General features: G+C 50.5%; 1 protein-coding gene across 2 annotated transcripts in view; it reads right to left on the minus strand.

Annotated features, from left to right (window-relative positions):
- The window catches only part of ZCCHC8 (zinc finger CCHC-type containing 8), a 309,991-nt gene that overhangs the window by 177,154 nt on the left and 120,325 nt on the right, over positions 1 to 12,512 (minus strand). For both annotated transcript variants that reach the window (XM_078667571.1, XM_078667572.1), the window contains exon 8: positions 14 to 74. In XM_078667571.1, the coding sequence (XP_078523697.1) occupies positions 14 to 74 (61 nt within the window). The remainder of the gene's footprint in view (positions 1 to 13; positions 75 to 12,512) is intronic.

Consider the following 12,512-nt stretch of genomic DNA (forward strand, 5'->3'; position numbering starts at 1 on the left):
GAAAGGAACATACCTGTGGACAGTCTCTTAACTGGTGGTCTTCAGAGCCACAGTTGAAGCAATGCGCCTTTGGCCTATAGATAGAAAACAAATAAATGAAAAACAAACTTATGTTAATTAAGTACATCAAATCTGAAAATCTTTCTTCTCACAAAAGTCATGAAAATATTCACTTAGGGAATAGACGCATAGGCATGAAGCAATAACGTTGGATTAACCTTTAAAATTCTCAGCAAAGTCCTGTTCTTTCATTTCTTGTTTCAAGGACCCTCTTAAACACCTTTGTGTCATCAAAATTACAATAAAAATGTTTGCAATAGCAGCCACTCATTTTTGGGATTTACGAATTGTAATCAATCTTTTACTGACAGATATACAACTAGTAGAGCATACATTAATCCATTGCAGCAACATACAAATACAACTCATGAGAACAAAATATTTTTCTGAAAGCCACAGCCGTCTCATTTTTCAATTTCCATAATGCAGTGTCCTGTCCCCCTCCCAGTACAAGGGAAAAATTGGCAAGGGTAGACAGTTGGTGGAATGAGACAATAAGCCAACATATCATAGTGACCTCAGAAGCTAAATGGTACTTGTAATCCCAGTTCTCCATTAACCTTGGGAGACCTCCGCTGGATTAGACAACTGTGGGCCCCTACCGCTGCGATTCCACCTCAGGTGATTGCTCTGACGGAGTAAATATCCAGGGCCGCCCCCTCCTCTGCCCTTTCCATGGACATTGCTGTCGGAGAACCTGGCACAATTTAGATAGACAGATTTTTTGGCCTGCGCCATCCTCGCTGCGCTAAGATGGACAAGGATAGGCCAGCCTACTTGGGCACCACACAGACAAAGATGGACCAGTACACAGCCGGGCCCTCTATCAACTCCTCGGACCACCCGGGAGGTGACTGACCTGGACCCTCCCACTCAGATCTCGCCACGATACTTCAGGCAAACCAGACCTCGCAGTCAGCGGAGGAGAACAAGATAGGATAGGTGCGGATGGACATTTGTCTTCTGCACCAGGATCTCCGTAATGCCTCAGCCAGGTTGACTGAAGCGGAAACCTTGTTTTTCCCCCACTCAGGTTAAGAAACGCACATACCATATGTGAATGCGCAGTCCAAGCGTAACTCGATTCCTTCTTTCCACTGGCACAACTGGTAGAGCTTCCTGGGGCTCTACCAGGGGGGGGGACATAGACCCTAACCCCACACACATGACCTTTCAGGTTATGTATTGGAATGTTAACGGGCTGCTAGACAGAGTGAAACACGCAGCGGTCCTTGCCTTTGCACACCGATATTACCCGGAAGCTCTCCTGCTGCTGGAGATCCACCTCTTGGTGGATCTCTGCCCCTTCCTTGCACGGAGGGGCTACAACAGGATTTATCATGCAGGGTTCTCTAATGGGGCCCAAAGGGAGGCCCCCATCCTGCTGCACCGCTCTTTTCCACTTGTGGTCACACACGTCACGCGAGATCTGCAGGGACGCTACATCACGCTGGAGGGCCAAGTGGTGCTACTGATCTGTGTCTAAGTACCACCCGCGTCCCCGGCCTCCAAGCTACAAGATCTTTCACATCTCCTTACCCGTTTCCCCCGCAGGGGCTCACAGTGATAGGAGACTTCAATGCCGTTCCTGACCCCAAAGCGTCTTGCTGGTTAGGCGGCCGCCATCTCGCATACTAGGCCATGGCCTGTGGACTCTGCGACGCCTGGAGATCTTGGTACCCTCGAGGTCAGCAATTCACGTACACCTCGGCACCCCACTACACTCCCCCATGGATAGACTGGATCCCCCCCCCCCCCCGGTTGCTGTGCCTGGGACACCCCATGGAAGGTCAGCAGCCTATATGGCGCATGAATGCCTGGTACCCCCAGGACAAAGTTTATATGCAGCCTTCGGTCCGAACTACTATCATTCTTTGTGTCAGTTCCGTGGCCAAGATAGGCACACTATGGTCAACTAGTAAAGCAACACTGCGCGGCTTCACCAAACAATACATCAGTGGCAAAGAGCACGGCCGATCGGCTCCGATTACCCGGCTGAAGGCTCAGGATCTCCAGTTGGAACAAAAGCTGAATGCGGACCCACAGGGGGATGTCTCTCGCCGACTGGGTCTCATCAGGGAGGATATCAGGTTACACTCCCTTGAGGCAGCCAAACACCTTATGAGGGTCTCAACGGCCAGAATCTTCGACTGGGGGGACAAAAATGGGAAGTTACTTTACTGACTGGCTTCACATTCGCAGGCCACCTCGATCGTTCCGGAAGTCCTCCATGTCTATGGCCAACCTCAGCGCTCCCTACTGGAGATTGGGCAGACTTTTGCATTTTACTACCAAAATCTATATTCCAGACCCGCGGCTAGAGATGTGGCGGTAACCCGGGCCTTCCTCGACTCACTTCCACTCACTGGCCCCCCCTTGAAACTCGTGCACTGGACGAACCTCTCACAGAAAAGATCAGAGATGCAATGGCTGGTATGGCGCCAGGCAAAACGCCGAGTCCCGACAGTTTCCCTACAGCACAATACTAGAGACTCTTACCCCTTACCTTTTGCAGTTCCATCAAGAGGTCATGCATGTAGGGTATTTCCTGAATGAGGTTGACTCTGCAATCATAGTAGTGATACCCAAGACGCAGCTCACCTCCACTTAGTGTGCGTACTATCTTCCAATATCGCTCCTCAACGGGGACATCAACATTTGTGCAGCGATTTTGGTGAATCGAATCGGGCACATTATCACAACTCTGTTCTTCGGACTAGTGCAGCTTTATGCCGCTCCATCAGATGACTGTATTGGGCCCTGGCACATCGACAGTCTGCCCCTGACCTTTCCTTACTTTTAAAAAAAATGTTATTGAATATGCTACTTACCAGTATGCATCTGTTCTCGGCATGTAGGGCTGCTGACATTCATATCTATAGCATAGATCGCCGCCTAGTGTTGGGTCCGGATGATTGCACATTGTTGTCCTGGAAGAGTCTTCGAAGTATCACGAGATAGGTGGCTCCTCCCCTGGACTACAGTGCGCATGGGCATCGACTCCATCCCCAGATTGTTTTTAGCCATTGTGGCGAAGATGGAGTGTAACAGTGTGAGCGATGACCATGCTAAGAGTAAGTTTGAATTCTGCAGCCGCCACAGGCGCCGGGGAGGAAGGGGGGCGATATGACTGTCAGCAGCCCTGCATGCCAAGAACAGATGCATACTGGTAAGTAGCATATTCAGTTCGAGGCATGTGGGCTGCTGAATTCATATCTATAGCATAGCACATATAGCAGTCCCTCCATTAACGGCGGCCGCCTGTGCCAGCTGCAGACGTTTGAAAAAGTGTCTTAAGAACAGCCTGCCCTACAGCTGCTTGGAGTGCACATCTACACAGTAGTGTTTAGTAAATGTGTGTGGTGTAGACCATGTGGCTGCTCTACAAATGTCTTCCGAAGGGATATTACCAAGGAGAGCCATGGAGGCCCCCAACTTGAGGGTGGAGTGGGCTCTGGGGGGGGACCGTTAAAGTGCGCTTAGCCTTGTGATAGCAAATTTGAATACACTTAACGATCCACCTGGCTATACCTGCTTTGGAAATGGGGTTGCCTTTGTGCTGGGACGAAAAGGCAACAAAAAGTTGTTGTGTCTTCCTAAAATCCTTGGTCCTATCGATGTAGTACATCAAAGCTCGTTTGACGTCAAGAGTGTGGAGCATTCTTTTGGCTACTGTCTCTGGGTTTTGAAAGAACGCGGGCAGTTCAATGGTCTGATTGACATGGAACTGTGAAACCACCTTAGGAAGAAATTTAGGGTTAGTGCGCAGCACCACCCTGTTCGAGTGAATTTGTATGAATGGCTCTTGTACAGTGAGCGCCTGGAGCTCACTAACACGTCGCAGAGACGTAATGGCTATTAGAAAAGCCACTTTCCATGTTAAAAACGGAACCTCGCATGAATGCAGAGGCTCAAAAGGTGGGCCCATCAGCCTGGTGAGGACCACATGAAGGTTCCATACAGGAGCTGGCGGGGTTCTGGGAGGGATGACCCGTTTCAGTCCTTCCAGGAAGGCTTTAATGGCAGGCACTCTGAAAACGGAGAGATGCTGCCTGTTTTGGAGATAAGCTGCTATGGCGGATAAGTGTATCCGAATGGAAGCATATGCCAGCTTGCATTTGTAAAGATGTAACAAATAACATATGATGTTGTGAGTGGATGCATCTAGCGGGTTGATGTTGTGTTCTGTACAGTAAATGACAAACCGCTTCCATTTTGCTGCATAGCAAGCTCTGGTGGTGGGCTTTCTTGCCTCCCGTATGATATCCATGCAGTCGGGAGGCAAGTTAAGGTAGCCAAATTCTAAGACTTCAGGAGCCAGATCGCGAGGTTGAGCTGTTGCGGGTCTGGGTGATGAATGTCGCCATGGCTCTGTGTCAAAAGTCTGGGCGTGAGGTGCAGCCTTTGATGCGGTACCACGGAGAGTTCTAGAAACGTGGTGTACCATGGTTGGCGTGCCCACGTTGGAGCAACTAGGATGAGTGTCATCGAGTGTTGCTTTAGCTTTCGTGCCACCAGCGGTATGAGAGGTGCTGGGGGAAAAGCGTACGCAAATCTGCCTGACCAGTTCATCCATATCGCATTGCCCTGCGACTGTGGGTGAGGGAACCTGGCGGCAAAGTGTTGGCATTTTGCGTTTTCCCTTGTGGCAAACAGGTCTATCTCTGGATGACCCCACTGCTGGAAGTACGGGTGGAGTACTGATGGATGTATCTCCCACTCGTGCATTTGGTGGCTGTACCTGCTGAGCAGATCCGCCATCTGATTGTCCTTGCCCGGGAGGTGTTCCGCCATGAGGAAGATGTTCCTCTGAATGGCCCACTTCCACATGCTCTGAGCCAGATGAGACAACTGTGGAGAGTGTGTACCTCCCTGCTTTTGAATGTAGTACATGGCTGTCATGTTGTCCGTCCGGATCAACACGACCTTGTTGCACAGATGTACTTTGAATGCCTTCATCGCCATGAAGATTGCCATCAGTTCTAGGTAGTTGATGTGCATCTTCTTTCGCTGCCTTGTCCATAGTCACTGCACCGTGTAGTGGAGTACATGAGCTTCCCAACCCTGGAGAGATGCGTCCGTCGTTAGGATAATTTGTGGCACAGGCTCCTGGAACGGTCGGCCCTTGCAAAGGTTGTGTGGATTCCACCAATGCAGAGAGTTGTATGCCCGACCGGTAACCAACACTAGGTCTTTTAACTGTCCGTGAGCCTGATTCCACTGACGTGCTAAGCACTCTTGAAGCGGACGCATATGTAGCCTCGCGTGCGGGACTATGAAGATGCAGGAGGCCATCATGCCTATCATCTGCATGAACACTCTTGCTGGAAGCGAGTGTTGCGGTCCGAACTTCTGGATGAGCGACTGAATGCTGTCGATCCTCACAGAATTTGGCTGAGCCGCGGCTGCCAGAGTATCTATTGTCGCGCCCAGATATACCCGCACATGGGCTGGCTGAAGGTGCGATTTGGGATAATTTAGTGAGAATCCCAGACTGTGAAGAAGGTGAATGGTGTGGGACATGTTTGCGGCGCACAGCTGGGCCGACTTTGCCTGGACAAGCCAGTCGTCCAGATAAGGGTAAACGTGAACGTTCTGCCTCCTGAGGTTCGCAGCCACTGTCGCCAGGCATTTCGTGAACACCCTGGGCGCCGTGGTCACCCCAAAAGGTAGGACCTTGAACTGATAATGCCGACCCTGAATGGTGAATCTGAGGTATTTTCGGTGTGATGGATGTAGTGGAATTTGAAAATATGCATCCTTGAGATCCAAGGTTGCGAGGAAGTCTCCCTGGTTGAGCAACGGAAGAACTTGCTGCAGCGTCAGCATATGAAAGTGTTCTGAGAGAATATACTGGTTTAGGGGTCTGAGGTCCAGTATGGGTCTGAGAGACCCGTCCTTCTTTGGGATTAAGAAGTACAGGGAGTACACTCCTGTGCCTTCTTCCTCCACCGGCACGAGCTCGATTGCCCCTTTTTGCAGCATGACAAGTACCTCCTGCTGCAATAAGTGCAAATGCTCTGTGGACATAGGTCGGTGCCTTGGTGGGATGTTGGGTGGAGTGGACGTTAACTCCAGACAATAACCGTACTGGATACGTTTTCTGACCCACCTGTCTGTGGTGATGGATTTCCAGACTGGCAGGAACTGCTGGAGTCTCCCCTCTGCCCTTGGCACTGTTGCCCCGATAGCCGCCTCTACTCTAAAGGTGGGGCGCAATCCTCTTACACCAAGCAGTGTATTGCATTTGCTGGGACATCTGGCCTCTGGAAACCCCTCTATTGCCTGAGCGACGAAAAGTACTGCCCCTAAACTGTTGGGACTGGAGAGCTCCCATGGACTTTGCAGTCTCGGTATCCTTTATTTTTTCCAGAGTGGTATCCACCTCAGGACCAAATAACCTATCCGGGTTTACCGGCTGATTGAGGATGGTGGTTTGTATCTCTGGCTTGAAACCGGAGATCCTGAGCCATGCCTGACGTCTCAACATCACACTGGTGTTAACAGCCCTGGACGCGGTGTCCGCCACGTCCAGTGCACATTTAATAGAAGCGTTGGAGATGAGCTTCCCTTCCTGAATGAGAATTTCCGCTGCCTCTTTATACTGATCTGGTAGATGTTGCAACAGGGTCTCTAGTGTATCATAGTGTGCCCTGTCATATCTGGCCAAGAGTGCTTGAGTGTTTGAGATACGCCAGATATTGGCTGCTTGAGCCGCCACCCTCTTCCCCTATGCCTCCAGCACTTTAGATTCCTTGTCAGAGGGAGGAGCATCACCAGTGGTTTGCGAATTCGCGCTCTTCCGGGCATTAGAAACGACCAGAGAGTCCAATGGCAACTGGCCCTTGATGTAGGTAGGGTCGCCAGGTGCCGGTTTATATTTCTTTTCAATTCTAGGGTTGATCACCCTGGCACGGGTGGGTTCTTTAAAAATGTCTGCAGCATGTTTGAGAACCCCTTTCAACATTGGGAGAGTTTTGACAGTGTTTTCTGCCGTGGAAAAGGTATCAAAAAGGAAGTCCACGTCAATAGGGTCAGCGTGCAGCTCCACGTCGTGGTTTTTAGCCGCCCTCTCAATAAGAGCGTTAAATGCCGCAGAATCCTCAGTAGGAGAGGGTATGATATTGTACACCTGAGTGTCCGGGGCAGTTTGCGGATCCCCCGGGTCCCCTGCATCTGCCCAAGAGTCCTGGTGATCCTCAGGATCAGTGTTGGCAGTAAAGTTATACTCCTCGTCATCACCTTCCCCAGCCTCCACATCTGTATAAGTGGGTGAGGGTGTAGCAACTCTTGGAGTCCGTTGAGCAAGTGGCTCAACCAGAACCGGGGAATCTGTAGAAGGCTTTTTGCGCTTCAAAGGAATCGTGTAGGACTCCAAAGGCTGTGTCGCCGTGATCTTTCTCTTGTAGAGGGTAAGTTTACCGGTGTCGGTGTCGATAAAGTGTTCCGACTGCTCCTCCATTAAGGGTTGTCGATGCTTCAAGCTTCCAAGCTGCTGAGAAGGCTTCGACCCTGCAGACCCATGCACGGGCGCTGTGGCGACCGACCTTGGTGCGAAGGCCTTTGGTGCCATCTTCGGCGGCAACGTAAACAGGAGTGGCGTCGAAGACTTTGGCGTTTTGGCAGCCTGCTTCGGTGTTGTGGCATCCTTCGGATCGACCGCGGAAGCCTTGTTCCTGATGCGTTGCAGTGAGTCCGACACCTGCTTCGTAAAGGAAGCGGACGGTTTCGTCGACCCGACAGACATCCTCGGTCCACCAGTGTGTGAAGACTCGAGCGTCGATGTTTTGGTCTTTTCCGGCCGAGGTACAGGATCAGCCCTCTTAGGTGCGCCGTGTCCTCCTTCCACGTCGACGGCCTTCGGCGCCGACGACTTCGGGTCGGCCGCGTTGACTCCCGGGTTTGGGGCCCGACAGCCTTGATCGATTCGGCCCGACAGCCTTGATCGATTTTGGATCAACGCCCTTGACCGACTTTGGCTCGATGCCTTTCTTCACCGGGTCGACAGTCTTTTTCGGCTTCGGCTGCCCAGACGTATCGGAAGACGAGGGGGCGGCCAGAGGGACAGACGTCTTCTGTTTCGACGGTGTCTCCATCACTTTAGTTTTCGTCGACACCGAAGGTTTCACTTTCGGTTTCGTTTTGACTAACGGCGGCTCCGCAGAAGTGTCCGTAGGCGAGGCCGTGGATCTGGGTGTAAGGTCTTGGGTAAGGCCGTGTGGCGATCCCGCGACCTGAGCCTTAGTGATCGTTCGAACGGGGCATAGCTCTTCGCCTGAGCTATCTTCCATGGCCCCATAGGCCTCATTGTCGTCTCCTACCTCGTCGAAGACTTCTTCTGCATCGAGCGCTTCGACGTCCGCGTCGTAGTCGATCACCTCCGCCGGAGGTGAAATCTGCAAATGAACTTCTTGTTCGTCTGCTTCTTCTCTCTCGAAGATGTCCACCGGTGCCGGGGCCGACTGCTGGGCCTCCAGGCTCGCCACGCGCCAAAGTCGAATCGTCTTCTTCGATTGAAACCGGGAACAAGCCATACAGTTGGCTTCATCGTGGTCCCTCGACAGGCACTTGTTGCACACCGGGTGGACGTCGATGTGGGGATACTTCGATCCACACACGGGACATTTCTTGAACGGGCTCCGTTCCATGATGTGTCGTCGAAAGTCTTGCTGCGTCGACTGGGCCTCGAGCACAGAGGAGCCACGCGACTCCTCGGGATGTCCGACTCGGGAACTGAGCCGGAGCAGAGCTGGGCACAGAGCGCAAAACAATAGCGACGCTATATGAAAAAGGCCTTCAGGCCTTAAGAAAAGTCTATATCGATTCCGAACTGGAGATAACGAATATACATCCGAACCCAATGGAGGAAAAAAACAATCTGGGGATGGAGTCGATGCCCATGCGCACTGTAGTCCAGGGGAGGAGCCACCTATCTCGTGATACTTCGAAGACTCTTCCAGGACAACAATGTGCAATCATCCGGACCCAACACTAGGCGGCGATCTATGCTATAGATATGAATTCAGCAGCCCACATGCCTCGAACTTATTTTTACGGAGTTTTATATAGCGCGGACTTGACCCGAAGGTATCGGGTATCAGAGCGCTTACATAGTACCAGTTGCGTTACATGACATTCATTTTTGTTGGGTACGGGGAGATTAAGTGATTTTCCCAGAATCACAGGATGTTCAGGTTATTTGCCGAGAATCAAACCCAGTTCCCCAGATTCAAGGTCAACCGGCCTAGCTGTTAGGCCAACTTCTCTCCCCTACTTCTTCTTGACTTTGAAAAGGCCTTTGACTCGGTGGATTGGGGCTACCTGCAGTTGATGCCAGTATCAGGACCAGATTGCAGGGAATGGTGAAGGCCCTTTACGCCAATCCCACGACCCAGGTAAATGGTGTCCTCTCTGAAAATGTTTCAAATTGAACGGGGGGGATCAGACAGGGCGGACCCCTGTCCCCTCTCCTCTATGCCTCCAACCTGTGGTTCAGAAAGCCAAATCTGATCTTACCAAGTGGCGTACCATCACTCTTATCACCTTAGGCCGTACGGCACTATACAAAATGATGATCCTTCCACGATTCGTGCAAGTCTTTCAAAATTTGACCCTTCAGCTGCCCCAAACAGATTTCTTGGTCCTAAACCGGGCCACAACACCATTCCTATGGAGGGACTCCCGGTCACGCATCGCCCTCATACACTACCAGCGAGGACCTTATGATGGGGGCCTGGGTATGTCCAACATCTATCTTTACGGTCTCTTTGCCCATCTGCTCGTCATCCAGGACTAGTTCAAAAGGGGTTGGTCGGACCCCGCCTACAGAGTGGAGCTCACACAACTGGACTTCTCCCAGATTCAGAGCATGCTGTATGGAGCCTAGATCCCTTCTCATTGCCTATGGTGACACAGGTAACATTTCTCTCATGGAGAGCGGCCATGTGCCACGTGCGTTGGGAGACTAGGCGTACGCAGTAAACCTCACTTTGGCATGGCACCTGGTAAAGGGAAACAGCATCTCTTTGCAGCTTTCGCCCCTGGGATTATATTGGTGTCACAAGGTTGGGGGATGTCTGGTCGGGGACTCCTACACAGTCCATCCACAATCTGCAGCAGACATACAACCTCACACACTCAGTTTTACAAATACCGCCAACTCAGACATGCTCTAGCCGCCCACTCCCATCCACCAGACCTGCTGCCGGAGTTCAGCCCGCTGGAAGCCAAATTGTTGATGGGTTACATAGGTCTGTGGGATTGCTCTTCTGCCCACCGCACAAAAATTATTAACTCCAACGGGACACTGGACCATCTCAGGACTCAATGGGAGGCCTGGGTGGGACCAATGGAAGACAGACTGGAGGGATGCGCTAATGACCCCCATGGGAGCGAACCACCTCAGGCAAGCTGCGTCTCATTCAAAACAACTCTCTAATCGGTTTATCTCTTTCCACACCGTTTAAATAGGGCTTGCCCATGATCCACCCCACCTGCCCATGATGCGGAATTCAACCTGCAGATTTTTACCACATGGTTTGGGTCTGTGATGTCATACTTACCTACTGGATGGATGTGTTCAGATAGTTGGCCAAGGTTTTGGGCTGGGAGATTCCTATGGCCCCAATACAGACTCTCCTTGGGATACTGGAGGGGATTGAAGGAAACAAGAGCCGAGAGGTCCTTCATGGGAACACCCCTCTTTGTGTCGAATAGTGACATTACCTCAAACTGGTTGGCTTGTAGACCGCCCACCCAGGCAAAATGGAGGAGGGGAGGACTGGTGTGCGCAGCAGGAGTGGGTGGTCTACGAAACCAGTGGTTGTCCCCGAAAGCACGCCAGGGTGTGGGGGATATGGCTTGGGCAGACTGAATAACTAGATGTGCAGTTTCACAAAAGCGCTTCACACCAATTATGTAATTTTTACTGTGTACCGGATGAGTTGCCCTATACAGACTTCTTACTTCCTATACCGCTATATGGTATCTGTTTTACTCTACTGTTGTAATGCTGCAGTAGGTGTTCCAAACCAATAAAACTCAAAAATTTGTGTATTCCCCCCCCCCAAAAAAAGGAAAATGCTACTTACCAGTATGCATCTGTTCTTGGCATGTAGAGCTGCAGTCGTACACTTTTGCAATAGATCGCCACCTGGTGTTGGGCTCGGATGATTGCAGGTTGTTGTCTTCTTGGAAGAAGTCTTTGTAGTCACGAGATAGGCGACTCCTCCCTTGGACAATACTGCGCATGGACATCGACTCCATCCTCAGATTGTTTTTCGCCATGATGGGAAATGATTGAGTTAGTAGAAGTAAAGAGAAAGGATGTCCATGCGTGTGCATCTAAGTAAGATGAAAACTGGAACGGATACAAGTCCCGGGGAGGCAGGAGGGCGTGTACGACTCTGCAGCTCTACATGCCAAGAACAGATGCATACTGGTAAGTAGCATTTTCCGTTCGAGGCATATGAGCTGCAGATCGTACACTTTTGCATCAATTGTGCAGCAGTGTCTCCCATTAGCGGTGGTCGCTTGCATCCGTTGCAGTATTTTGAAACAGTGTTTTAAGGACAGCTCGGCCCACTGCAGCTTGCTGCTTGGCCTGCACATCAACACAATAGTGTTTAGTGAAGTTGTGTAGTGTAGACCATGTTGCTGCCTTGCATATGTCCTCTAGTGGTATACTTCCTAAGAAAGCCATAGAGGCTCCTAGCTTGCGAGTGGGGTGTGCTCTAGGAGGAACGGTTAGTGTATGTTCAGCTTTTTGATAGCATATTTGTATACACTTTAGAATCCACCTGGCGATTCCCCCCTCAGAGATGGGGTTGCCTTTGTGTTGGGGAGAGAAAGATACAAATAGTTGTTTTGTCTTTCTAAAGGATTTAGCCCTATCTGTGCAGTATAACAGGGCTCTTCTAACATCTAAAGTGTGTAAAGCCCTTTCTGCCACAGAGTCTGGGTTTTGGAAAAACACAGGTAGCACTACTGATTGGTTAAGATGAAAAGGAGTAATAACCTTTGGCAGAAATTTTGGATTAGGCCTAAGAACCACTTTATTAGGATGTATTTGAAAAAAATTTTCTTGTATTGTGAATGCTTGTATTTCACTAACTCTTCTGAGAGAGGTGATGGCAACAAGGAAAGCAGTTTTCCATGTTAGGAATTGCAATTCACACTTGTGTAAAGGCTCGAAAGGGAGCCCCATAAGTCTTGTAAGGACAATGTTTAGGTTCCATACTGGAGCAGGTGGTAACCTAGGTGGGATTCTTTGTTTTAATCCTTCCATGAATGCTTTGATTGCAGGTACTCTGAAGAGAGATAGATGTTGCCTATTTTGTAAATAGTCTGCAATTGCTGCCAGATGCAGGCGTATGGAAGAATAAGCCATTTGTAGATGTAAAAGGTAACAAATGATATTTTGGATGGAAGCATCCAGTGGATCAATGTGATTG

The sequence above is a fragment of the Lissotriton helveticus genome, chromosome 11 (genome assembly GCF_964261635.1).
Source record: "Lissotriton helveticus chromosome 11, aLisHel1.1, whole genome shotgun sequence".
Classification (NCBI taxonomy): Eukaryota; Metazoa; Chordata; class Amphibia; order Caudata; family Salamandridae; genus Lissotriton; species Lissotriton helveticus.